We start from the raw sequence: 27,226 nt of genomic DNA on the forward strand, positions 1-27,226 counted from the left end.
GGGATGCCTTGGTCCTGAGTGCCTCCTGTGGGGTGCTGAGGTCAGTTTTGGGGTATAGCCATCTCCCAGATTGCCCACACGGAGAGGATGAGTAGAGAGGAGCTGAATTTTCCTGCTGGGCTCCAGCACTCAGGCAGCCCATCCCATCAGCCTTTCTGCTGGGCACCAGCCAGGGCAGCACCCCGGGACCCTCCCTGCTGTGTCCCCATGTCCCCACGGAATGCAGCGGGCACCCAGCCCGGCAGGGAGCACCAGCAGCTCTGCTGCAGCTGCTCTGCTTATTATCATATTTAATTGCCCTGCTGGTAACCCCAGGAAATGAGCAGGAGACGGTGAGAGCTGCACTTTGGGATGATGTAAACACCAAGCCGGGCCCGGAGAGAGCTGTGATTTATGGAGCCCCCCAGCCCTGCCCCCCGCCCGGGCTGCCAGTTTAATCCAGCGCCGCAAATTCAACATAAATCACTTGATTAAAAGCTCTACTTAATTTAAAGGGGGCGGGCAGAGTGCAGCTGATCGATTTAATTTACACCGGGAAACAGCAACAAGCAGATGCATTTAAAAAGGCCGGTGATGCTGCAGCTGCCTTGGTTTAACCATTTCATGGCTCTGGAGGGGCTGCCAGCCCCTCTCACCCTCCCTCCATGCATGGCCAACCCCCTCCCACACCACTGCCCAGGCCCCGTGGGGTGCAGGGCGCTGGAACATTTTTATGGGAGCCATGAAAAACAGAATTCCCACAAAAATCCCACAAAATCCACAAAAAATGTCATCCTGGCTGCCCCCTGAGTGTCATCTTCCCAAAGTGCTGCCTGGGTGAGCCAGAGCCCCCTCCCCATCACCCCCCACCCAGGGACGGGCCAAGCGGCGGTTGAAGTCTTTAATAATTACAAGAATTCCAGATTCATTACAGAAGAGTTTACAACAAATAATATTTCTCCATACAAAGGCAAAATAAACTTTTTCAAGTAACAGCGGCCTGGCTCCCAGCGTCTCCACACCGGCGGCAGGGACTGGAGGGGAGGGGGGGGGTTCAGGTGGCTCCTGCCCCAGCCAGCGAGCGCCCTGTCCGTCTGTCTGTCCAGAGCTGGGGCACGGCACAGCCTGGGGAGCACGGACGGGCAGAGCTGGGGTGAGGTTGCCCCCCTGGTAAGGCACTGGCAGGCGCTGCCCGGGGAGCGGGGCTGGCACCGAGCGGGGCTGGAGCCCCCTGGCACCACTCCCACGGCCGGGCAGGGGTGGCAGCCCCTTCCCTCCCTCCCCAGGGCACCCCCAAAGCGGTGCCACGGGCACTGGGTGGCCCCAGCCCCGCTGGAGCCCTGTGGGGGGACACGGGGCCAGGGCAAGGCCAGGCACGTAATGACAACGGGTTCCCAAAAGGCATCGACACGTTATTATTATTGTTTAATAAAACCCCATATAAAACTGAAGCAGCAGCAGCAATTCTTATCGAGGGACCTAAACTGAAATAGGTTTAGAACATAATTTAAAAAAATAAAAACAGCAAAAATAGCAAAATATATGACTTTTTTTTTTTTTTTATATAGCAACTGATATCTACCAGCCACTAGTACCTTCCTACCAAACTGGTATATCTCTGGTAACAACCCTTTTTAAAAAGACATGTAAATATATATTCATATTTATACATATTTTTCGTTATGTACACGGGACTCTGGGTTTAGCACAGGTGGGTTCAGTCACCTCTGAGCAGTGCAGGGCTCCTGCCCTGGGTGTGCTGGGCCTGGCTCAGCAAAGCCCAGAGTGCTGCTCCTGTGGCCTGGGGGCATCCTGGGCACAGAGGGAGCCCCATACCACGAGGCCCCTGGCACGCTGAGGCTCCTGGCACACCAGTGAGGCACTGGGCACACCAGTGAGGCTCTGGGCACACCACAAGGTTCCCAGCACACCACGAGGCTCCTGACACACCAGTGAGAATCCTGGCACACCAGTGAGGCTCGTGGCACACCAGTGAGGCTCCCAGCACACCAGAGAGGTTCCTGGCACGCCAAAGCTCCCAGAGTGCCAAGGCTCCCTCCTCGTGCAGCCGAAAGGAGCCAGGTGCTGTTCCTGGCTCAGCAGGCTCTCCGGGTGGCAGACCAGCCTGGCTCCCTGTGCCCGACCAGCATGTGCCACCCCAGGATGCCCGGCTGGCTCTTTGGCCATGCATTGCCCACAGGAGAGGATTTCAGCTCAGCCAGGTGGGAACACTCACAGAACTGAGGGAAAAGAGGCTTAAAAACAAAAGGAGGAAAGGCCATGGAAACCCTTTGGGCTGTGGAGAGCTGACACGAGCGGCAGGAGAAGCTGGCAGGAGGTGGGTGGTTTTGGTTGGGTGAGATGCTACGGATGTCTCTGAACCCTTTCTGCAAACAGCTCAGCACAACCGGGCTGCGCAGGCAGCGTCCACGGGCACGGCGTGGCACGGCACCCCTGGCAGTGCCACCCTCAGTGTCGCTTCAGTCCACCATTGCTGTGCTGAGGGGGCAGCTTGGGAAGGCACGGCTCGTCCGGGAGCGGGTCGTGGGAGAACACAGAGTCCTCTCCCGAGGAGCAGGTGGAGCTGCGCGTGTCCGGGAAGCCGGGGGAATACTGATCCAGAGGCATGGACAGGTCCAGGTACTCCTGAGAGGGACAAACCCCAGCCACGGGCTCAGGACGGGGCTGGGCAGCCCCCAGGGAGTGCCACACCCGGGTGCCACCTCTCCTACCTGGTTGGAGGTCATGGCCACGATCCTGTCCAGGTCTTCCACCAGCTGCTTGAAGGTGGGTCTCTGGGAGGGGACGGCGTGCCAGCAATCCCGCATCATCATGTACCTGCCAGGGCAGGGCCAGGCAGGGCTCAGCCAGGGGCAGGCGGCGGGGACCCCCACCCACGGGAGCAGAGAAGCACCAGGAGTGTGTGCCCAGTGTCCCTGTGCCCAGGCTGGACCCACGGCCAGTGAAGATGCTAGTCCAGGGGCTGAGGGTGATCCCCCGTGTGCCAGGAAGGGAAACCCTCCCACCTGCCCTCATGACCAAGGGAGGAGCATGGACACACGGACACTGTCTGGGCTGCTCCCTGTGCTGGGGTCACCCTGGGATTCCCTCCTGTCCAAAGATGCTGATTTACTGCACATCTGGTTCTCCAGGGATGGGAACTGCTGGCACTGTAACTCCAAACATCTGCCTGCCACTCTCCATGCCCCAGCCCGCCTTCTGCACCCAGCAATGGCTCTCAGAGACTCCAAACCCCTCTTTCCCCATCCCAGCACCGCACTCACAGCTCGTTGGTGCAGTTGCTGGGCTTGTCCATCCTGTGACCTTCCTTCAGCAGCTTGAAGAGCTCCTCAACGGGCACACCGGGGTAGGGTGACCCACCCAGCGTGAAAATCTCCCAGAGCAGCACCCCGAAGGACCACCTGGGAACACAGGGCAGATGCTGGGGCACCGGGGTGCTGACACCCTGCTGGGCCCCAGTTTGGGTCCAGTGAGAGGCTGTTTGTGGGAGGAACAACCACCCACAGCTTCAATTCGCTTTGCAGGATAAATGAGTCCCAGCACCAAACACAATTTGGATTCAAAACATTTGGTTGGCTGACACCAATTGTAATTTCATTAAATCAAGGCCAATCCCATCCGTGCAGCTCCCCAGCAGTCCCTACTCACACATCACTCTGGTGGGTGTAGATTCTGTCAAAAAGAGCCTCGGGGGCCATCCACTTCACTGGCAGGCGACCCTGGGACACAAAACCCACAGTGGCTCCGTGGCTGTGAGGGAAGCTGGGGCAGGGGTGAGCCCTGCATGCCCGCAGTGGCATTCCCAGCACAGACTGGAGCCTCCCCACCCCGCAGAACCCCCGGCACACCACTCACATTTGTTGTCTTCTTGTAGTAATCGATGTGGTGGATGTCACGGGCCAGCCCGAAGTCAGCAATCTTCATCACGTTGTCCTCTGTCACCAGCACATTCCTGGCTGCCAGGTCCCTGTGGATGCACTGCCCAAGCACGGGGCTCTCAGCACCACGATGGGACAGGCAGAGAGGGAAGGGTGCATGCCCCAGGCTCCCCACCCCACCACAGCCTCCTGGGAGCTCCTCACCTTCTTGGAGGCCAGGTACTCCATGCCCCGTGCCACCTGGTAGGCACAGGAGACCAGGTCCTTGAAGGAGAGCTGCTCCTCGGGCACTCGGGTGGGGTTGTAGCAGTACTCCATGCCCGGGGGCCGCCGTGCCTGCAGGTACTCCCGGAGGTTGCCCTTGCTGGCATATTCCACAATCACATAGAGGGGTCCTGAGGGGAAGGTGGCATGAGAGGCTGCAACGTGGAGCAGGGTGCTGTCCCAGGGGACCCCTCCTCCCCACTCGTGCACCCTCACCATCCTGCGTGCAGGCTCCCAGCAGGTTGATGATGTTCTTGTGCTTGCCAATCATCTTCATCATCTCCATCTCGGAGATGAGGTCAGACAAGTCCTTCTCCGTGGCGTCGGCTAGAGTGGGGAAGGCAGCACTCAGGGGGTGCCAGGCCGGGCTGCACACCGCAGACCCCAGCCAGGGCTGTGGCATCATGCCAGCACCACCCTTCTTGACGCCACTTACACTTGAGCATCTTCACCGCCACCTTGGTCACACGGTTGGGCTTGTCCTTGTCCAGGCCGATGGCTTCCGCCAGCACCACCTGCCCGAAGCACCCTTCTCCCAGAGGCTTGCCCAGGATCAGCCTGCAGGGAGAACACCCCGATGCAGCAGGGCAGCAGGCTGGTCGCAGCAGCAGCTGCCGGGGCTGGGCTCACCTGTCCCGGGGCAGCTCCCAGCGCGGGTCCTCGGGCAGCTCGTACTCGGAGACGCCGGCCAGCATGGGGGTGCCGCTGGAGGAGAGGCGCGAGGGCCGCACCAGCATCACGCCCGAGTTCATGGAGGAGCTGGAGTCGGCCGACACCTGCAGGGGGGCCGTGGGTTACCTTCACGCCGTGCCCAGCCCGCGCCTGGCTGCCCCCGGGGGGGAGATGGTGATGGGAGCCTTCGTGCCCGCCCTGCCCCGCGGTGCTGCTGCCCTCCGCGGAACTTTTAATCAATCTCCGTCATGCTGTAGCCCAAAATGCACAGCCTGGGAGCTCTCCCGTCCCCTCGGTGTGTCCCACGCTCTGCTCAAACCTTAAACTGTTGTAAATCCTCCTGGTTCTCCGTCAGGGAGGGGATGATGGGGAGCTGTGCAGCCCCTCTGTCGTTATGATATTTTATGAACAATCCCTTTGCTAGGATTTTCTCCTGAGAAGCTGAGGAGCCTCAGGAAAGAAATGTTAACAATAACTGTCTGTTGTTATGGAATGCAACAGGTGCATCTTTGATTGGTCCATGTGAGATGTTTTAATGACTAATCATGGTCTAGCTGTGTGGACTCTGTGAGAGTCATGAGCTTTTGTTATTCATTTTATTCCATTCTTTACCTTTCAAGCTTTCTGACAGATCCTTTCTCTCTATTCTTTTTAGTATAGTTTTAATATAGCATTATAATATAATATAATATAATATAATATAATATAATATAATATAATATAATATAATATAATATAATAATATAATAAATCAGCCTTTTGAAACATGGAATCAAGATTCTCATCTCTTCCCTCACCCTGGGACCCTCAAACACAACCACACCCCCCACCCTGCTGACTGTGCTGCATCAGAGGCACAGCCTGGACAGTCCCCATCCCGTGCCTCAGGTGGGCACAGGTGGCACATGCAGCAGGGTGAGATGGTCCCAGCTCTTCCCATTCCTCCCCCACATCCCCTGGGAAAGGCTGGGCTCCAGCAGAGGCAGTAGGTGCAAACAAACCCCCTCTCTACTTTCTGTTACCTGTCTGCGCAGGGGGATGCTCTTGGCCAGCTTGTGCACGGCCAGCTGGCTGTTGAAGTCTGTCTTCTTGGTGGTGCTCTTCAGCTTGTAGATGATGATGGTCACCACCATGCAGGAGATGAGGAAGGCTCCGATGCAGTAGATGATGATCTCCAGGTAGAAGGGAGACGTCATCATGGCTGGGGTGTCTTCAATAGCTGGCTCGGCGTGAACAGGGGGTTTGTTAGCACCTGCCAGGCCCCAGGGAGTGGCACTGGGGAGCCCCTGGCTCGTCCCCAAGCTCAGTGGGGACCTCGGTGCAGCAGGGACTGGGGGCTGCCCCCCCACCCTTGCAGGGAAGGCGTGCAAGCAGCCCCCAGCTCATCATCCCCACGGCCAAGCAAGTGGAACTGGATCAACTGGGACAGGCATGAAGTGGGGGGACAGGGCCTGAGTCACCCCACAGGGATGTGGCCCCACGGGCACCTCTGGGGACAGCTGCTGTCCCTGTCTGTGTCCCAGCTGCTGTGCTCTGCCCACCCCTGGGACTGCAGTCCCTCAGGATGTGGGGTCACCCTGTGCACGATGGAATGGCTGTGTCCAGGCCTCTGGGAGTCCAGGAATTACTGGGGAGAGCTGGGAGCAGAGCAGCCAGCAGCACTCCAGTGGCAGTGACCTGCTGTGGGAGCCTGGGCTGGTGGGAGAAGGGACCCACAGCCCCTGCCTTGGTGGCTGAGGGGGTGTTGGAGCTGTGACCAGCCTGGTGAATCCAGCAGGATGGGGCTGCCACTGCACCCTGTGCACCCCCAGCCTGACACCCCCAAAGAGCAGAGCCTCAGAGAGAGCTGTAAGAGGGAGCTGAAGATTCCTGCCCCACCTCTGAGCACACCCGGCTGACAAAGCAGTGGCTGATAACTGGGAAAGTTTTGGCTGGCAAGCAGCGAGCACACAGCACCCCAAAAGCTTTCCCACAGCTGTTATCAGGCTTTGGTCCGTGCATTGATACCGAGAGCAGCATCAATGGGGACGGGGCAGCCATCCCCACAGGGCAAGCACACACAGCCCCACACCACAGGGCAAGGCCAGGCCCTGGCAGGCAAGGGCAGCACTGCCAGCACCCCAAAACCCCCCATGTCCCTCTGAACAGGCAGTGCTGGCCTGGCCTGGCCTGGCCTGGGGCTGTGGGACTGTCCTGCCCTGGTTAAGTTCCCCAGGTATGCATTGCCTGGGCCAGGGAGAGAGCAGGGGCAGACCCCAGCAGGGGTGGAGGGGGGCACAGAGCTGGGGGGCACTGCCCCATCTGCTCCAGCTGCAGGGCAGCCCTGCAGCACCCACGCTGACCCAGGGGACAAGGGCTGGGAAGTGCTCTCTCCCGGACCACAATGCATACTTTGGAAAGGAGGGAGGAAAGGAAAAGGAGTATATACCTTCGAGAACTGTCAACCATGCAGAGTGATGGGAGATCCCAATAGAATTACCCGCCAAACATGTATACTCCCCAGCATCCTCAAATGAGACATTCCTTAAGTGAAGGACTTCCATTTCTTTGTCTGTCGTGTTAACGCCAGCCGTCTGGAAGGAAAAATGGAAGCAAAAAACGGAGAAGCAAACGACATGAGATCTTCTGGGAGGAGGCCAGAGAGGAGGGAGAGCCCAGTCTCATTTGCCAGACCCCCGGGGAGCAGACAGAGACCACTGCAGACCTGCCAGAGAGACCCTGGGGATGAGCGCTCATCCCGGCGGAGCGAGGGGGACGCTGTTAAACCCTCCACCAAACGGAGTGTCCTGCCCATCCGAGCATGCTGCCGATGGGCTCATGGAGAAATCACCCGGGCACAGCTGGCTGGCTCACTGACAGGGACAGGGCTGGGAGGATGGGACAGGACAGACACGAGAGGGTGGTGGCAGGATCTTTGGGTTGACCTCAGAGTCACTTTTTCCCAGCCTGGTGGCTGAAGAAAGCGTTGGGTTCTTCAGCTCGTGTTCACAAGGTTGTTTATTATCTATTATCTAAAATATTTTCTCTCAGACCTGCAGAGGTCTGCTCTGCAGGTCTGTCAAGACTGCCCTGAGGCAGTGCTATCTCTTTATATTAAAAACTACGTGTACTTTATTTACAATTATTTCCCAATACCTATCACCTATGTTAGACTGTCTACTTCTACTCTAAACCAATCTAAAAACGCCACCATCAGCAAGAAGATGGAGGCTAGAAAGAAGAAGGAAGGAGGACAGGGAATGCCCAGATTCCTCCATCTTGGGACTCCAAACCCTCATTCTAAAAATCCCAAAATTCTACTTTTCACCCTGAGACAACTACTATTACGCTTCTTAAACTTTTGTGACTTGTAATTCTTCATACAAGGTTGGTAATTTGCTCCATGGGTTAAGATGGAAATCCCAAGAGTCTCTGGCTTCCTGCCAGGATCTCCAAGCCCCCAGCAGGGGCACAAGCCATCCAGGGCACCCAGAGGGATGTCCTGGGTTCTGACAGCAGGAGGGCAGCACACACAGGGCATGCAGCACCCTCAGACACCCAGGTTCACTGGTGGCAGACCCAGCGGCTACCTGGGCTGCTCTGGTGTCTGCGTGGTGGGGAGGGCAGCACACAGGACAGACAGCAGGACACAGCAGGGACACACACACACACAGAGCACAGCGCCCTGCCGGGTATTTTTCCATGGTTGTTGCACCAGAAACAGCAGAAACAAGAGAGCCCAGAGTTTTGTCTTCCACCGCCAGGCATTCTTCGGGTTACCTGTGGCCAGGGGCCTGGTGACTGTGAGCCACGCAGACTGGTTGGCCTCGCCAATATAATTGGAAACCTTACAAACATACTCCCCGCTCTCCGCCTCTGTCACATTATACAGGGTCAGCACCTCCGCATCAGAGCTATTAATCCCCGAGTGCTGGAACAGACCAACAACATGCAGTCACACGGATGGGCTCGGGAACCACAGCGCCCTGAGGGCTGGCACCCGCTCTGCCAGCGCGGGGGCTGCTCCCCCCACGCCCACAGGGGGTCACAGGAGGAAGGAGCAGGCAGGGATGGGGGTGTAACTCTGCTCCCGCTGCTTCCCAGCTGGGATGGCTGCGCGGGGTCACAGAACGGGCTGGAAGGGATCCTCAAAACCCAGTCTGAGCTCCTGCCACAGGAGGGATGTGGCCAGCTGAGTGGGTGCAGAGGGAGCTGCTCTCCCTGGGCTGATCCAGGGCTCAGCTCCCAGCCCCAGCGCTGTGTTCATTTCCTGGACAGCCCACCCAGCCCCGTGTGGGTGCCCTCAGGGCACTGCAGAGCCAGCACACAGCTGGCACACACAGCCCTCCCTGCCCACCAGCCTGGTGATGGCTCTGGGCTCCAGCTGCCCCCAGGCCAGTGGTGCCCAGCCCCAGGGGACTCTTGTGGCTGCCCTGCTCCTGCCCCAGGCCCAGGGAAGCTGGGCTGTGGCTGGGAGCACCCAGAGCGTGGCTTTACCTTCAGGATCTGCACGTAGGGCAGGTTGTCGGGGCCGATCTTGCTGCCGTTGACCTCAATGTGCTTCAGCCACTGGATGTGGGGCTGAGGGTCGCTGTAGACCTTGCAGACAAACTCCACGTTGCTGCCCAGGGCCACTGTCTTGTTGGCAGGCAGCCCTGCCTGCAGGATGGGCCGGTGCGGGGAGCGCTCTGCGGGACCAGGGCATGGGGCCCAGGGTCTGGGATGCCCATCTTGGGTGCACCCTCACTGAGGTGGGCACCAATGCAACCAGCACAGCATTGGTGTCCCCGTCCCCAGAGCCTGCCTGCAGTGGGGTGACAGCATGCAGGATGGGGGACAGTGAAACCCCGCTGTGGGGAGAGGGACATCAGCACCTATTGGGCAGGGTCAGAGGTCAGACAAACCTATGGAGGGTCCTGGCTGTTAACAAAGTGGCTGCCACCGTGGTGAGTCAGCATTAACAAACCCCTTTGTTCACCTCGCTGACTGTTCCCTTCAGTTTGCTCAGTGTAATCAAATTAAATCACATTTTTAATGGTTCATTTACTGGCATTTAGAGCAGCTCCACATGTGGAACTGCTCAGACCAGCCTTCCCAGCTGGGAATTATGGCTAATAAGGCGATTAGAAAAACTTTCTGTCCGGCCTATGAAATTATTTTCACCACAATTAAAAACTCCCAGACCAGGGTGGGGCGAAACTCTCTCTGCCTGCTGTGCTGCAGAGGTGCACACCAGGGCAGGAGACCAGGGGGCTGGGAGATGGCCACAGGGATGGTGGACAAGCCCCAACCCACCCATCCCCACAGGCTGCAGCAGCCCCTGCTGCCTGGGAAGGCTGAGGGGGAGGAGGGTGTGGGGTGAGCCCCAGCCCCTGCACTCACCCACGACATCCAGCTGGTAGGTGTGGTTGATGCTGCCATACTTGTTCTCCACGATGCAGGTGTAGTTGCCCTTATCAGATGGCACCACCGAGTCCATGATGATGCTCCAGGTTGCCTGGCGGACCTGGGGGCAGGGGGAGCACAGAGCCAGTTATGTACAGCCCCCACGAGCCCCAGGCCCTGCTCATCTCAGAGCTGCTCCAACGCCTAGCACGGGCAGGACATAAATCTCCCTTTGAGGTCACCTTTCTCTTCCCTGCAGAGGGGCTGTAATTGCTCCCAGCTGTCCCAGGAGGGACAGGAGCCATGGAGTGGCTCTGTGCTGAGCAGCAGATGTTGGCCAAGCACGGTGGGCTTGCCTGGTGTGGGGGGACACCCCTCCCTGGTGGCCCCTGCGTGTGCAGGGACCAGACCAGCACTGCTCCTCCTGCAAGAGCTGCCTCCCTGGCTGGCCCTGGGGGTCAGAGCCCACTGCTGCCCATGTGGGCAGGGGGCAGCTGCAGCCTGGTGTCCTGCACCCAGGGCACTCTTTGGACCCACTGCATCTCCTCTGGGAGAGTCTCAGTGGCTCTGCTGGAAGAGCAGTGCCCAGGGCCCTCTGCAAAAGCCAGCCCTGTCACTGCCAGCTCCAGCTGTGGCTCCTCATGGCAAACCCTCCTTGAGGAGACTGGTTATTTCCACAGTCCTGCATTTCAGCCCATTGGCTAGCTGGGGCACTGTGCTGTCACAGCCCCTGTCCTCCCCACCCATGAGCCATGTCCTGGGTGAGCCTGTGTCCCTCCAGGACACACAGCACAGAGCTGGCAGCTGTGACCTGGCTGCTCTCCTGCTGCTGCCCCAGGCTCCTGGCAGGAGCTCTGGCATGCAGGGCCACGCTTGTGGCATGTGGCATGTGCCATGTGCTCAGAGCCCCAGGCAGGCTGCAAAAACAGAGAGATGGCAAAAGGGGACAGCGCTGCCTTCTGGCTGCTCATCCCCTCCCCTGGGGAGAAAAGGAACTCGGGGATGCTGGTCTGGAGCTGTGAGAAGGGGAAAGACAAGCTGCCACCCCACCCAGGTGCCACCTGCAGCCTGGCTCTGCTGTGGGTGCTGGGGAAGCAGCACCCAGCTCCTCCCCAGCTCAGAGAGCCAATGTGGGCCCCAAACACGGCCTGGAGCACCCCCACCAAGCACTGCCAGGCACGGAGGGGCTCCTCCAGCCCCGGGGATGCCCAGACCCCCCTCCTTGGCGGGGGGATTAGGAGGAGCTGGCTCCTCAGCACAAGCCCCCTCCCCCAGGGCTGAGCTGGTACAAACATGACCCAGAAGCAGGTCACTCCCAAGCAGCAATGTCACAGGGGCCCATCTGCCCTGCTGGGGTGGCGTGCATGCGAGCTCAGTGCCTCTCCAGCCGCAGAGCCCTGTCCCAGTGCTGCCCCTCCCCAGGAGCCCCCCGCCCTGCAGTGCACAGAGCTGGGGGCTGTCCCCCAGTGCCCCAGCCTCACCTTGTACCCCCCGATGCGGTGGTCAGGTTTGAACTCTTTGCCGTTCTTCAGCCAGCGCAGGGTGGGGTTGGGTGTCCCGCTCGATGGACATTTGAATTTCACTGTTTTGGCAGCGGGGACAGCGTGGAGCTTCTTCTCCATCTTCTCGGGATAGGTCCAGTAGGGAGCGATGGCCTCTGGGGAGCAGAGGGAGGGCTCAGCACGGCCAGACCCAGCAGCCTCCTGCTCCCAGAGCAACCCAAGGATGCCCAGACAGGAATCAGGAGAGATGCCAGCAGCCAGGGCCAGCTAAAGCAGGCAGGGGAGCTCTGGGACACCCATGAGACACAGCAGCCCCTTCCCTGTGGGGTGGATGCACCAGCAGTGACCCCACTGCAGCCGTGCTGGCACAGCCCTGCTCTGACCCAGCTGCTCCACCTCTCCCCACTGTGCCCTCGCCACTGCCACGTGCCCTGGGCTGCTTGCCCACCCCCTGGGTGATGCCTGTGTGTGCCCAGCCTCCCCCCTGCCCGGCCACAGGGCAAGCCCAGCTGGCACGTACGGTTCGGCTTGGTGTTATCCGCCTCCTTCTCCTCCGACGAGGAATCATCTTCATCATCATCATCCTCTGCAGAGGGGAGGGCGTCTGCAAGAGAGGCAAGGGCCCTGCTGAGTACCTGTGTGTGAGGGGAGCTTTGTGGCTGGTGGGGCTGGAGCACGGTGGGTGGGTGCTGGGGGCTGTGCCCGGTGAGGTGGGAGGGCAGGGCGGTGCTGGTGCCTGGCAGGAACGTGGGGATCCAGGGAAATATTCCACACAATCCCCAGCACAGCCACGGCTGGCAGCCCACCATCCCAGTGCCTGCAGCCACTGTGAAGAGATTTGCTGTCAGAGGTGACTTCTGAGCTCCTCACTCCACATCTGGTGCCACCGATACCCCTAGGGTGGCAGCCAAGACCTGTGAGCACAGACATTCGAGCATTCCCCCCTCTCCAGCCTCACACTCCATCAACACCACTGCAGACCACAGCTCCCACCCAGCACATGCCCTTTTTGGGGCAGCCCTGCAGCTCCCCACCCCCTCAGATAAAAACGAGATGATTTCTGCCTGCTTCTCCCTGCGCTGAGCGCCCACAAAAGCCGCAGCACCGCACTGGAAACTCTTCTGGGCACCTGCAAGGTGCAGGTCAGCCCTGAACTCACTGTGCATGACCAGGTGTGTGCAGGGGCCTGCAGGGTTCTGCAGGGGTGTGCAGAGGTGAGCACAGGCAGCCTGCTCCTCGCTTCACAGCCCGGCCCCGCGGCTGCCCCGCTTGCTGCTACAAACCTGAGACGTTGACGGAGAAGTAGGTGGTCTCGCTCCCCGAGGGGCTGTTGGTCATGCAGGCATAGAGCCCCGAGTCCTGGGGCACCACGTCCCTGAGCTCCACCTCGTCGCCGGTGATGCGCGTGCGGTTGTTCTCGGCCAGCTGGGCGCCGTCACGCACCCAGTTGATGCTCTGCACGTCATCCCGCAGCCGGCAGCGCAGCTGGAGCAGCTCGCCGGGGTGGGCCGAGTACGACTCCACTTCGATTTTTGCTTTGGGCACAGCTGGAGGAGTTAGGGGAGGGAGGAAGAGAAAAATAAAAGGAGAAAAGGAATAGAGACCAAAGAAAAATCATGCTGCTGCTGCTGCTGCCTGGTTAATGAGGCGACATGCACTGCTGGGATGTTCCCACTGCTGGGACATTCCCACTGCTGGAACACTCCCACTGCTGGGACATTTCCACTGCTAGGATGCTCCCAGTGCTGGGACATTGCCACTGCTGGGATATTCCCATTGATGGGACATTCCCACTGTTAGGATGTTCCCACTGCTGGGATATTCCCACTGCTAGGATGCTCCCATTTCTGGGATGCTCCCACTGCTGGGATGTTCCCACTGCTGGGATGCTCCCACTGCTGGGATGTTCCCACTGCTGGGATGCTCCCATGGCTGGGATGCTCCCACTGCTGGGACAGTCCCACTGCTGGAACATTCCCACTGCTGGGATGTTCCCATTGCTGGGACATTCCCACTCCTGGGACATTCCCACTGCTGGGACATTCCCACTGCTGGGATGTTCCCACTGCTGGGATGCTCCCACTGTAGCACCAGGGTCCCCAGCACCCAGGGGACAGAGCCCACGGCAGCAGCAGAGCAGAGCAGAGGCTGCGAGCTCCCCAAGCAGCACCGAGTGCTTCCCTCTGCAGCAGCACCTGCCTGGAGCCCAGGCAGCCCCACAGCAAGCTGGACCAGAGCTGTCCTGGAAAAAAGGAAGATAAATTCCTTGTCAACCCCATTTCCTCGCTGGGTGCCCTTTTCAGCTCTTAATGAGCATGACAGGGCAGGGGATTCCCAACAGGGGGAGAAACAGGCACCAGTGACACCTCAGTGCTGCTGTATGGCAGGATCCAGCCTCTGCCAGAAGCACCCCAGTCCCTGCATGGCTCTGCCACCTTGCAGGGCTCTGGGGATCCCTACCACCACAAGCAGGCAGCCAGCAAAGCAGGCCAGGGTCCCCATGCCACCAGGACCCCCACCCTGGTTAGAGCAGGGCACGGCAGGGGTGAAAGGGCAGGACAGCAGGCAGGGAGCAGGGGCGACAGGTGAGCCCAGGGAGCTCTGGCCAGGCAGGCCACGGCGTTCCCATCCGCAGCATCCGGGCAGGGGAGCTGAGCTACCCGAGGCGACGCTGGTGTGAGCAGCACAAAGATCCTTTCTCTCCATCCTGCTGTGACACAATCCCATCTCTGCCAGCCCTGAAGTGGCCAGGGCTGTGTCCTCGAGTCCTGCCCTCCACGGGTGGTGCACGAGCAGCTCTCCTGGTGCCAGCCTTGGGGAAGATGCTGCGTTTCAAATCACCTCTTCAAATTCCACAGCCCACAGAAAGGTCCAGGCAGCTCTGCAGAGGCTCCCTGTGATGATGTGGGTGGATGCAGCGTGATCATCACCCTACACTGAGCTCTACAGGTTGGTGGGCACAGCTCCACAGCCCAACTCTTCAGGCAGGCACCTCTCGACCTCTGCCTCCTCCCTGATGTGTGTCTGGTTGTTCCTGGCCAGCTGGATGCCATCAGGATGCTGTGGGAGCAGCACGAAGGGGCACAGGGCACTGCTGCAGATGCTCCTCTCAGGGGCTGGAAAATCCCCAAATATGCAGCAGAACCAGCCAGGAGATGTTCAAGCTTCAGCTGATCTGCAGCTTGAGGGCTGAGCACCCCAGGATTTCTGAGCACCCAAAGAGCCAGAAAGAACAACCTCTGCTCCCTGCCCATGTGCCCTGAGCAGCACCGAGCAGCTCGCCCTGGGCCAGTGCAGGGTGGCACAGGGTCTCTGCTGGCACACCCCCAGGATTTCTGAGCACCCAATGAGCCAGACAAGAACAACCTCTGCTCCCTGCCCATGTACCCTGAGCAGCACCAAGCAGCTCGCCCTGGGCCAGTGCAGGGTGGCACAGGGTCTCTGCTGGCACAAAATGCCCCACAGAGGAGCCAGGGCATGCAGGCAGCACAGGGCCAGGACCAGCAGCGAGGCCTCACTCCTCCCTGCTCCCCACAGCCACTCTGTACAGCCAAAAATGAAACCTCAGCTCTCCAGAACTCTGATTCACCGCACCGTGACCTGCACTTCACTTTCTGGCCACTTCTCTTTGCCTTGGACTGATGAGAAGCTTCATGGGAAAAACATTCATGAGCAGCTCCAGAGTTTCTCCTCTTTCTTTTGCTCAGCACTTGAAGGAAAACAGCAGAATTCCCTTTCCCCAGTTGCTGTAATACCAGCGCCAGGGCTCCAGTTCGTCCGTGAGACGTTCCAAAACATTTTAAGTGGAAGGAGAAGACTGATGGGAGCTCCTTTGGTGGTGGGGAAGGGTCTTGCTTTGCAATCCTGTTTTCCCCTGGTTTTCTCCCACAGGACGGGCACTTCTCACAGCTCTGGTTTGTGTTCCAAGCGATCAGTCACAGGCATCTCCAAAGGCTCTCAAAGCAGCAGTGACATCCCATCCTGTCCCCCTGAACCCCCGGGGCTGGGCAACATCACCTCCTCCTGCCCTCCTCACACAGAGCAAGGCCAGTGGGCAACAAACAGCCACAAACCCCAAACCAGCACGAGTCCAGTGCTGCAGCCATAGCTGCTCTTATCTGGCTCCCAGCTCTGCCTCCTCCCAAGCATCAGCAAACTTCCCTATGGAACAGAATAACCCTGCAGGGAAACTGGGGTGGTCACTCCTCCCAGCCTGGAGCTCCACCAGCACCCCACACCTGAGCACTGTGAGGAGGTGTCCTGGGGATGGAAAAGGCCTTTGGAGCAGGGGAAGGCTCAGGAGACCCCAGCCTGATGCCAGGGCTTGAGGAGGCAGCATTCCAGGTTCAGGAGTGTCCTTTTCCAATGGCCACAGGTCCTTGGGAACGCTGTGGAAGTGCCACTGCTCCTTCAGACCCTTGGGCGTGGGGCCAGATCCCCTCTCAAAGCTTCCAGCCCCACTGAGCCAGGGGCTGGTTTGCACCAGCAGCATGACTGGGGCATGGAGGTGCCGAGGTGATGGGCAGAGAGGGGAGCAGAGGGCACTGGGGGGCTGCCCTTGGTCACCCATGGCATGAGAGAGGAGCAGAGGGCACGTGGGGCTGCCCTTGGTCACCCATGGCACTCCTCTGGCACTTGGGATAAGGTGGAAAACGTGGCCTGGTGGGAATGGCCTGAGCAGGAATTCACAGGCTAATGAGCATGGCCAGGCTTGCTCAGCCTCTCAGAGGGACTGGCATGGCACAGATGGCACCGGGGGCACTGAGAGCTGCTGGTGTGAGCTGTGGCACTGGTATGGCCTCCACTTTGGTTAATGATTGCTGTCTCATTAGCCTGCTACCTCCCTGTCTCACATCCCCCTCTGCTTTCCTGTACCTTAAAGCACAGCCCCATGGCAGACCCCCACAGCAGAGCCATGGGCACAAGCCAGGCCCTCAGGGGCACCTCTCCAGAGGTTCCTCAGCCAGACCAACACCTGGCTCTCCTCCCCGAGGCTCTGGCTGCTCCCAGCACTGCACAAAGGTCGGTCAGTGGAGCCCTCACCTCAGCTGGGAGCAGCGGGGCTGGTCACAGCCCCTTTGAGCAAACAGGGAGCAGAGCACAGGAACAGCAGCCCTGTCCCTCCCAGGGGACAGGGGAGCCCCAAGGGGCAGCTCCAGCCCACGGTGCCTCCATGAGCACCCCCAGAAGCTGCACAGTGCCGTGGCGGGGGCAGCTCGTGTGGGTTTATTACTTTATTCCAGCTTTGAAATGGAACTGAGTCCAGGGGCCAGATGGAGAGTGTCACCAAGTGCATACAACTGTCACCAGCTCCCCGGGGACAGCAGGGACGGGGACAGCAGGGACGGGGACGCGGGGCAGCTCTGCAGCAGGGCTCACTGTGCCCCCCAGGCTGGGCACACACCGCGGGGAGCCCGGGCTGCACCCTGCAAGCACAGAAAGCCACAGGCCGTGCCGATGGTGGCGATGGCAATAAAGGGGCCAACAAAGCGGCGCGGGGACAATGCGGGCGGGGGGCGCGGAGCCGCAGGCGCCGGTTGCCCTGGAGACCCCAGCGGGGCTTTCCGAAGGTATTTCCTGAAGAAAAAGCACACACATGCCCGGCAGCCCCACTAATCCCAACAGGAAGCGCTCACCGCGACGCGGGGATTGGCTTCTTTTTGATTTGAACAGCTCCTGGCCCCGCCGTGCCCCCCCAGGCCGGGCTGTGCCGGGGGGCACGGCCCGAGCTGCAGCACCCGTGCGTGTCCCTGCATGCAGGGAAAGGCTGCAGCGGGGAGATGCCAGCAGATGAGCATCACAAGGCACTCAGGGCACCCCCAGCTCCTCCTGCCCAAGCCAGCCCGGCTGCTCCCTCCGCAGGGAGAAGGGATTTATGTCCCGCTCCAGGCTCTCCCGCTCTCCCAGCCTGCACCGCAAATGAAGCAGCACTTAATTAACAGGCGCGTTGGGAGTTTAAAAAGCTGCCAGGATAAACCCACCCCTTCCCCCCGGCCCTGCTCAGAGCGTGGAGGCAGCAGCTCGGGGCACAGACCCCTCTCCATCGGCTCCCCCCGGCCATGGGACACATGGGGGTCACAAGAGTGACCCCAACCCGCAGATTTTGGCTGGCTTTGCCCATCCTGGCTCACTGCTGGGAGCCAGTGCCCGTTCCTGTGCCCACCTCCCTCCTGCACACACGGGGGGCTCCCCACTCGGGGACCCTCCTGCTCCCCCCGGGGCAGCTCCACAGCCCAGGCTCTGGCAGAGCACAACTCTTATTTTTTATATTTTTTTTTAGTTTTTTTTTTTTTTTTTTTGCTCCTCAATTAAGGGCTGGAGTGACAGCATCCGAGTGGAAAGGCGGGAGGAGGGAACAATGCCGGCCCGGCAGGCTGGGAGGGGACAGTGGCGATGCCCTGGGGGACACAGCCGGCACCGGGCAGCTGAGCAGAGGGGTCTGGGGGTGCTGCTGGGCCCCCCGAGCTCCGGGAACACTCCTGGGCTGCTGCCATCAACAGCAGAAGAGCAGGAGGCTGCAGGCTTGGCAGGGAATTGCTGGGCTGCTTGTGGGGCTCCAGCAAGGAGTCAGCCACTCCAAACGGGATCCCCTGGGCTCCCCGAGGCACTGGGGGGACACACCTAGAGCTGCAAGAACAAGGAGGGACTGGGCACAGGGAAATGGGGAGGGGGACACAGCCGAGGGTCAGGGTCAGCAGTGGGGACAAGCCAAAAACCCTCGTGGGCTCCCCCAAACTGAGCACATTGCCTGCCCCGAGTGTTGGCTCCTGCAGGGTCCAGAGCAAGACCCCCTGGACGAGCTGGGGACAACAAAGCCCCGGGAGCCAGAGCCCCTGCTGGCCCTGCAGATGGCCAGGGGGGGTTAAGCTTGTGGCCAGCTGGGCAGCCAGCAGCCTGGGAAATGGGGCAGCCCCCAGCCCCATGGGGAGGGGGCTGCAGCCCACCCCTGTGTGCTTTGGGGTGCAAACACACCCCCCGGGGGAGTATCTGCTGCACTGGGGCAGTTTGGGGTGTGGGGTGTCCCAAAACCAGCTGCCCAAGGCAGGACCCCCCTGCCCCAGGACAATCTGCAGGGCCAGGGCAGCCCCCTGCGAGGAGATGCCTGAGCAGCGGCTGGGACAATGGCAGACAAGGAGAGAGGGGGGGAAAAAAAACCTTGGCAATTTTCTGCAGGTTTCTATTTAACCTGGAGACAAAGAGCGGCTTTGTGCGAGGGAGGGACAGAGGCTGCGCATGGAAATTTCTTGGCTTTTCCCCTTAACCAGGGTTTTTTCACCACCTCCAAATTTAGGTAACTATAAAATGCAGTAAATGCCTGTTAATGTTTTATTTGCCCCAGGTTTTTTTGGTACTGGGAGGGAGCCCCTGACGAGCAGAGCTCCCAAACTCCCTCCCACACCACAGGGAGAGGGGGGCCAGTGCTGAAGCCCCCTCCACGTGAGGCCAGGCCGCTGGCCGGCCGCGGGGGATTACTCCTCCCTGAGAAGGGAGCTTAGCTGCCTCAGAACCGGGAGTAAACTGAAACCCCATAAACATGCAGAACAAAGTCCGGGAAAGCTGCTGCCTCCACCACCGAGGGACCGAGTGCCGTGCTGCTGCCCCAGGGTGATGGGAGATGCTCCTGAGCCATGGGGGAACACAGAGACCTTGCCCCCCCAGGCCACCATGGCCCTCAGCACGGCAGCTGAACCCCATCCACACCCCTGGGGACCCCAAAACCCCTGGGGCTGGGTCGGAGCCTGCCCCCGAGAGATGCTGGTGGCTCAGCCCTGGCTGCAGGTCCTGGCCCAGCACTGGCTCTTCCCATCCCACACGTCCTGCTGGGAACATTTTGTTCCCACCAGTCGGCTCTGGAGCCAAGGGACGGATCCTGCCCCAGCCGGGCTCCTGCTGTGGCACTAATTGGGCCGCCCTGGTGAGAACCGTGTCGGGAAACGTTTCCAGAGGTTATTGTTAGCCCTGGCATGAGGCTGGCGAGGAACCAGCTCCCTCCTCTCCAACCTCTCCTCTTCCACTGCCACCGCCTGACGCGGCTCCCAAACCCTCTGGGAGCTGCAGGGCTCCTCGTGCACCCCAAAATTCACCTGTGAATTTTGAAATTCATCAGCTCCCCTCAGCCTGAACACCCCAACGCTTTCCTCAGCGCCACAGCCGGGGTTGGGGCTGCAGGTGGTGCTCTCCTGGCACCACAGAGCCATCCTTACCCCAAACACTGCCAGGAAACCTCTTCCAGGAAGAGCAATCTCCCGAGAAAAACATGTTTACCACTGTCAACCGCATTGTTTACAGATGCGGGGAGCAGGCACGCCAGTGGAAAAATCTCAGCAATGGTCGCTGTGAGTGAAGCTCTGCCCGGAGCTGCAGCTCCCCAGGGACCACGCGTGGCTCAGGGTGTCTCCTGGGGTGTCACCTCACAGGGTGTGACCTGTCACCAGGGTACCTGCTGCTCCAGTCAGAGGAGCAGCCAAGGGCATCACCCAGGCATGTCCCCCGGGGGCTGGTGCAGCTGCAGAGGGGTCACTTGGTGGCTGCCAGCTCCCACCCCGAGCCCGAGGGGACCCCAGGGCACCTCACAGCGCCGTGCCCATGCTGGCCACACCGGCAATGTGCCTCTCAGGGCTCTGCTGGGAGGAAGGGGGAAGGGGGAGCGAGTCTTAAAAAGCAGAGCAGTGCCCACAGACCAGACATTCTTGGGTAATTAGAACCAAAAGGAGCGAGTCGAAGTGCCGCTGCCGGCTCTGGTTATTCTCTGCCTCGCCGAGGGCCAAGGCTCCGAGGCGCCGGCGCAGGGCTCTCTGCCAGGGCCGGCTCTGCCCAGGGCCAGCCGACCCACTTGGCCCATCCCTGAGCCTTGGGGTGCCCCACACTGCAGAGCTGAGCCAGGAGCACCCCCCTGGCCACTGCCACCAGCCCTGCTCCCGGGGGACAGCAGCGATAACAAGGGAGGGGATGTCCTGGTGAGGGACTGCACTCCCCAGCCCCACGGAGCAGAGATTTGGACTGCACAAATCACACGAGCCAGCCCCAGCTTTGAGCCCCCGCCTTGGGCACTCCCAGCTGGGAGCAGCACCGGAGCATCCCGAGGGTTTCTGCAGGGTGCACTCATCCCCAGCACTGCCAGCTGGCAAAAGCTGAACCAGCACCCTGCGCCCAAACCTTCACCCCACTGTGAGCCCAGGGTCACCCCAGTGGGGCCAGCAGGGTGGGAGCAGCCTCACACACACCCCAGGCTACAGATCATCACAGGAGTGACAGTGTGATCACACAGAGTGACCCCAGCAGGGGACACATCCCCACTCTCCTCCAAACCAAGGCGTCAGGGTTTGCCGCAATTTTTCTCCAGGCAAAATGTCCCCAAGCAAAATGTCCCCAGGCAAAATGTCCCCAGGCACTGCTGGAGCCACACACCCACTTTTGTGCCCACACAAACCACTCTGGGGACAACATGTGCCATGTCCCCAGAGGCACCAACTCCCAAGGCAGCCGGGTGACACCACAGGTGGCACTGGGGACGTGCTGGTGGCCCCACAGCTGGAGCCAGCCTCTGCCTCAGGGAAGAGCAGCTCACGAGGAACACAAAGGACAAAGGAGTGGGGGCACAGGCCATGCTCTTACCTTGCTCGGGCAGGGTGGGGGCCGGCCGGGCAGCGGAGAGCGCGGCTGCGACCAGCACAGCCCAAAGGAAGAGGCACCGCCAGGTCCACATCCCACTGCTGCGGCTACTGCTCGGCGACTGGGCTCCGCAACTGCCACTCCATGGGGGCCCTGGGCGGGCACAGGGGGGTCTCCGCAGGGCTGGCAGCCCCTACAAGCTGTGAAGGAGGAAAGCAGAGTCAGGAAGAGGCAGCTCCCCCACATCCCACCATCCAGCTGCCATCACAGGCGATGTTTGTCCCGCATCCAGCCCGGACAGCAGGACGTCCCTGGGTCAAGGGATGTCCCCAAACTTCGGTGGCATGTCTCCACAGACCCCCTCAGCAGCCTGACACGAGCTGGCACTGACTGGCAGGGTTATGTTTCCCTGTGTAAAAGCGCTGATGTGTCAAGAGAGAAACCGCTGGCGAAGCAGAACCGAATGCACAAAGATTTCCCAGAACGGTGAGAGAAACATTAACGCCAGTTAAAGAAAGGGAGATTCCTGCTCTCCTCTTCCTGCACTCTGTCAGGTGTTGCTAACCAATGGCTTCACTGAGGGAAATCCCTTATCCAGAGCAGAATCTCATGTTGTCTGTGCCACCCCCAGCACAGCAGCTCTCACTGCAAACTCCAGCCCCCGCCGTTCCCTATAGGATCCATAGGGCACACAGCAGGCACCTCCTTGGAGAGGCCTTCCTGGAGCCAGAGGGTCAGCCAGCTGCAGCCCATCTCTTTCCACCAACAGCTGTTTTTGAAGTGGCTGTGTGGGGAGAAATCCCCCGGCATCCAGGGCCAGCTCTGCAACTCGCTCTCGTCCCTGCCAGCTCTCACGCTGGGCTCTCCAGCCCACCCATCCCCTCAGGTCCCCATCCTTTCCAGGGGACTGCTCCGTGCAGGGCAGCTCCAGAGCTGTGTTCTGACACAGGGCAGCCCAGCAGAGCCTGATCCTGCCTCAGGGTGCTGCGAGGGCGTGCCCTGCATGGCCTTCATTCCTCCTTCCCTCTGACCATCCCTCCTTCCCCTCCATGCCAGGAGCATGGAGCTCTTCCAAGACACGTTCCAGGGGGACGCCGGAGCCCGAACCCAGCCGCCCCCGGCCAACTGCTCCGAGCCGTGCGGATGGGAACGAGCCCCTGTGCTCCACCCCCGCGCCACATCTGCACCTCGGCAGCAGCCTGGGACTCGGTCCCGACGCTGGCCACGGCTGATGGTCCCGCCGGGCTCTGCCGAGGAGATCCTGCCCAGCCATTGCACAACGCGCGCGGCCCCGGCCAGGGCGCCGCTGGCAGCGGGAGCGCTGGGACAGCGACCAGGACATGGACAACACCATCCCACAAACCCTTCCTGAGGCACCTCCCGGGGCACAGCTGTGCCTCCAGGCCCCTCAGCCCCTGCCCAGCATCCCAAGCTCACCGGGTTGCTGTCCCCCACGCCGCGTGCTGCGCTGTCCCCGACCTGCCGCGGGAACAGGCGCTTCCCTTCGCCGAAAGGCGTCAGGCTGAGGTACACACTGCTAAAAACAGTGAGTAATGATCGTAGTGAGTAATAAACTGCTACTCATCCTCCCCACGCACTCGGTCCACGGAGCTCTGGACTCTCCTGCTCCATTGTGTGACCCTGCGCTCCCCGTGCCCTGGTTTTTCACCAGGGATAGGCTGAGCAGCCACGAGCCCCAAAGGGCTTAGATCCTCTGCACCCAAAGGAAGCCCAGCTGGGGTGTAGTTGTGAGGTCTCCACCTGCCTCCTTCCTGCCCAACTGCTCTGGCTGGCACAGGAATATTTGGGACCCAAACTATTGACACAAGGAGTCAGGCAGGGAAAAGGGCACCCAGCAAACACTGGTGTTATCTCCAACACCAGCACTCCCAGGCACTGGGTAGTGCTTGGAAATAGTTATTGAATGTTCAGGATTTATCAGGGTTTGGAAAGGGGAGGCAGAATTTTTTGAGGGGGGGTGGAAAAAAAAAAAAAAGTCTTTGGTATTTCTGGAAATTATTTTCTGTCTCTCAGTGGCTTTGTTTATCGACAGCACATGCTCCCCGGAACATGCCCTAATGCGGAGCGTCTGCGTGGGCCTCCCGAGCCGGCCCCGCGCCGAGGGGAGGGATGGAGGGATGGAGGAGAGCCCAGTGCCTCCAGTTCCTGAAAAATGAGTCAGTGCTGGCTCGCACACAGCAGAGCCCTTCTCCAGATACACCTCGGAGTGGGTGCCTTCCAGCTGATTCAGGGGCTTGACAGCAGGATATTTCCATGGCGTAGGGATGGCTCGGCAGCACAGAGCTGTCCTGTGGCTCAGAGGGTCACTGGGAAGGAGGAAGGGAGGAACAGAAGGAAGAGTGCCAGGATCCAGCAAGAGCACACAGAGATGGTCAGCTTCCCAGGGCAGTGAGGGAGGGCGCAGCAGCCATGGCTTTGCTGGAGGGCAGCAGGACTGGGATGAATCCTGCCTGCTCCTCCTGGACAGGTTCAGCTGCACCCGAGGGAATCTCAGTGCTCAGAGATGCTGAAGAGGCAGCACAGACCTCTTCCTCCTTCCCAAGGGAAAAGGGGAGGCTGGGGAACCCCAAGACACCTGCCCTCATGACTCCTTGGTGTCCACACGGGAAGGAGGCAAGGAAGTGGGGAGAGTGCTCCTACCTGTGCAAACAACAGCATGGCTCTTTTCCGTGTTTGTACAGCTTTTATATAAATCCCAACAGGAAACCATTTGCTCTGGAGGATGGCAGCTTGGGCAGGGTGGGTCTCTGCTCCTGCCAGGCGCTGGGCACCATCCCCACTCCCCGTGGCCCCAGCACACTGCAATTTACTGCTCCGGGGTGGATTCAAACAACTAAAAACAGAAGCAGCTAGAGAGGAGCCAGGGCTAAGTGCCCCTCGGAGACCTGCCTCCAAAACTGCAATTACAACCAGCCATTACACCCACGGAGCTATTTCAGAGTGGTGATGGACAACCCTGTGCCCATCCGTGCACCCTCCACGGGCACACGCTCCCTGTGTTCCAGGAAAGATGTTCTCACACTGCCTTTGCACAGCAGGGTGTGCACGAGGAGCCTTGTGCAACCTGTCCTCCACCATCCTCAGGGACCCTGAGGGCTGCACTTTCACTCCTTGCATGTCCCACAGCCCTGAGTCATGGGGCTGAGCTGTCCCACGGACGTGGCACAGACAGGACCTTCCCACTTGCACAGCAGATGCACCTCATGGTTCTGAGCTGAGTGGCTCCGAGTGGGGAAGCCCCTTCCTGTCCTGTCCATCTCTGGAATGCATCTGAGGTGCCTGGAATGCATCTGAGGTGCCCAACACAGGAGCTGGTGCTGGAGCAGGGTGTCCAGCCAGGGCTGGAGCCCTGCAATGCTGTGACATCTGCAGGGGAGCCCCACTCTGATCCCTGGGTGCTGGATGTGAGGGGCTGGCTGCTGCCATGGGCTTGCTGGGGCTGGGGGCTCTGGTTCCCTTCCTCTGCCTCCCTGCTGGGGCACAGATGCCCCAGGCATTCACCACGTCAGAATGTCCGGGCTGCCTTGGCACCAGCAGCCAGCAGGTAGGACAGCGGGCAGGAAAAGAACAGGGACAGGCCAAATCCAACAGGGAGAAGAGCCTGAGCTCGACTCCTGGGTCTGCACAGCATCAGGAGCCTGAGGTGGCAGGCTGTGCCCAACCAGGCACAGTCCCTGTCCCTCAGGAGGGGGGGTGCTGACTGCCAGCAGCCCACCCTGCCTGGCACAAACGCCCCCCCAGCTCCAAAGCACATGAAAAGAGACTCCTTTCCCTCTGAGGCACAACAGAAGCAGCCCTCCAGCTGTCCTTGGGGAAGAAGGACACACCAAAGGCACAATCTGTGGGCGGCAGGAGCGAAGCCTTTCCCTTGCCCAGTGCTCCGTGCCCCAACCTGTGGCTCGGGTCAAGAACCAAGTATTTGCTGAAATAAAAAGCAAACACAACTGCACATGGAACTGTAGGGGAAAAGTGTAATGCTTAAAGCAGACACATGCTTGGAAAAATAAATATCCAACTGTGCAGCATAAAGAGTATGTTAACCCTTCCCAGCTGGCTGCCAGGACTTAGGGCTACCAGGGACACCTCCAGAACTGAGCTGTGGGCGGGTATCCAGCAGTGGGAGAGCCTGGGACACGGGGCAGGAGGGACAGGGAAAGGCTCAGCCTCACCTACAGCTCTCCATAAAACCATCGCAGTTCTAGAAGCATCCTCACACTGAGGGATCCCTCCCTACCTGAAGACTTGATTCTCTGATCTACAGAACAACCACCAAAAAGTCTATACTGGGCTGGTCGCCCTGAGGAGACTGGTTAAGGACAGGGGCACTGGGACATGATCAGTCTGCCATCCTAGGCAGGGACAGAGACCCAGCTTGGGAGGGAGCTGGATGGGGTTTTCACTGCACTCCTCCAAGGAAAGCCATCGGGAGGGGAAGGACACACATTTGCCATCATGCCCAGAAGCAGAAGATCCCCAAAGGGACAGCAAGTTGGATTTTCAGGGTGGGATGAGCATCTGCCAGTGGCCCCTTCCAGCAGCCAGGACTTGGGGGAGGGGACAATAGGGCCCCTGGCTCAGGTTATGTTTTTAGGTGGGTAAATACAGAGGGAGCTCCAGCCCACCTCTGGCAGTGACCCTTCCCGCACAGCCAGGGCAGGCACCTCGTGTGCAGAGCAGCCCAGACGAGGCTCCCGCCGGCTCCTCCAGCCCGGCACCACTCGTGCCTGCACCCCGCCGGGGGCAGCGGCGATTTATTTTAATCCCCTCGGAGCAACACAAGGAAAAGGCAGCAGTGCATGCCAGCCAGCACAGGGATTAAGGGAGGAAGTGCTCCTGAGTGGGGAAGATGGCTGCTGGCCAGAGCAGGGGGCTGCAGGGCCCGCGCTCCTGCGGCGAGCCCGGGCAGCGCGGGGGGGCTCTCCCTGTGCTGGCATCCAGCTGGTGGGCACCCCGAGAGCCCGGCCGAGCAAACCACCGCCTCCACCTGCGCACAGCCCCCCCAAGCCTGCCCCTGGCCAGCGCCCAGCCCGACCTGCTGTTCACTGAACCGCTCGGGTTTAAACATTGCCGGGCAGGGAACTCAGCACCCCGGGCACGGAGGGGACGGCGGGGCAGCCGCGGAGCTCCTCGGCGTCACGGACCGAGGCCAGAGCCACCTCCACGTCTCCCGGCCGCAGAACCCACGAAAACCACAACTAAATCCCTGTGCAACAATCCCTCCGGGCGGCACCGCAGCGGCGCGGCGGTCACCGCCATCGCAGGTGTCGCCGCCGCCTCCCCGCGCTCCCCGCACCTCAGCAGCGGTTCCCGGAGGATGCGGCGGCTCCCGGAGCCCCAAAGGGAGGCACACAAAGGGAGGCAGCAGCCCCGGGACGGCGTTATTCCAGCGCCTCCGCTCCCGCTGACCGCCCCGGGAGCCCAAAACTGAACCACCACCAAATCCAGCTCCTTCTCCATTTTTGTTCTAGAAGCCGCAGGGCTCCCGCTCAGGTACTTTTTGGGAATGAGGGGCCAGGCAGCGACTCAAAAACGAGCCCCGATTCCCGCCAGGCTGCCCCGCGGCCGGGAGGGGTTCCGGGCTCGGGACGGCGGGGGCGGTCCCAGTCTCGGTTCGGCCGATGGACGGGGTCGGACCCGCCGCCTTCCCCAACCGCTGCGCCCCGAGAACGGCCCCGGGGCCCCCGACCCCCGCACACCCCCAGGTCCCTCCAGGCGGAGCCCCCCCGGCGCCGGTACCGCCGCCCCTTCGGGGCAACGCGGCGCACCTGGGGGGGGTTCGGCCGCCACCGAGCCCCCGGGCCAGCCCCGCGGAGCACAAAGCGAGGCCCGCGGTGCCGGTGCCGCCCCCCCCGCGCCGAGCGGCGGCCGTTACTCACCGGAGCCCCGCGGGCGGCGGCGGGCTGCCATGGGCTT

General features: G+C 60.6%; 1 protein-coding gene across 4 annotated transcripts; it reads right to left on the reverse strand.

Annotated features, from left to right (window-relative positions):
* Positions 1-866: 866 nt before the first annotated feature.
* On the reverse strand, positions 867-27,222 carry FGFR1 (fibroblast growth factor receptor 1). 4 transcript variants are annotated; one of them, XM_039716288.1, is made up of 18 exons: positions 27,190-27,222; positions 21,296-21,492; positions 12,964-13,227; positions 12,201-12,284; positions 11,660-11,835; positions 10,176-10,299; positions 9,291-9,481; positions 7,243-7,387; positions 5,831-6,033; positions 4,773-4,918; positions 4,579-4,700; positions 4,359-4,469; positions 4,083-4,273; positions 3,856-3,978; positions 3,649-3,719; positions 3,264-3,401; positions 2,712-2,817; positions 867-2,625 (listed from the first exon to the last, which is right to left on the reverse strand). In XM_039716288.1, the coding sequence occupies exons 2-18, from the start codon at positions 21,384-21,386 to the stop codon at positions 2,449-2,451; spliced, it is 2,463 nt and encodes an 820-aa protein (XP_039572222.1). In that variant the 5' UTR covers positions 21,387-21,492; positions 27,190-27,222; the 3' UTR covers positions 867-2,448. The 4 variants fall into 4 exon arrangements, with proteins under 4 accessions (XP_039572222.1, XP_039572231.1, XP_039572239.1 ...); XM_039716297.1 differs by having other exon boundaries at positions 2,449-2,625; positions 5,837-6,033; XM_039716305.1 differs by lacking the exon at positions 12,964-13,227 and having other exon boundaries at positions 2,449-2,625.
* Between the last annotated feature and the right edge of the window lie 4 nt (positions 27,223-27,226).

The sequence above is a fragment of the Passer montanus genome, unplaced genomic scaffold (genome assembly GCF_014805655.1).
Source record: "Passer montanus isolate IOZ18808 unplaced genomic scaffold, ASM1480565v1 scaffold101, whole genome shotgun sequence".
Taxonomy (NCBI): Eukaryota; Metazoa; Chordata; class Aves; order Passeriformes; family Passeridae; genus Passer; species Passer montanus.

Coding starts and splice junctions, on each gene's coding strand:
- FGFR1 (XM_039716288.1), bottom strand. CDS start 21,386: ATGTGGACCTGGCGGTGCCTCTTCCTTTGGGCTGTGCTGGTCGCAGCC. Junction 12,285..12,963: donor CTTCTCCGTCAACGTCTCAG/GTTTGTAGCAGC, acceptor CCTCTCTTGCAG/ACGCCCTCCCCTCTGCAGAG. Junction 11,836..12,200: donor GGATAACACCAAGCCGAACC/GTACGTGCCAGC, acceptor TCTGCTCCCCAG/AGGCCATCGCTCCCTACTGG.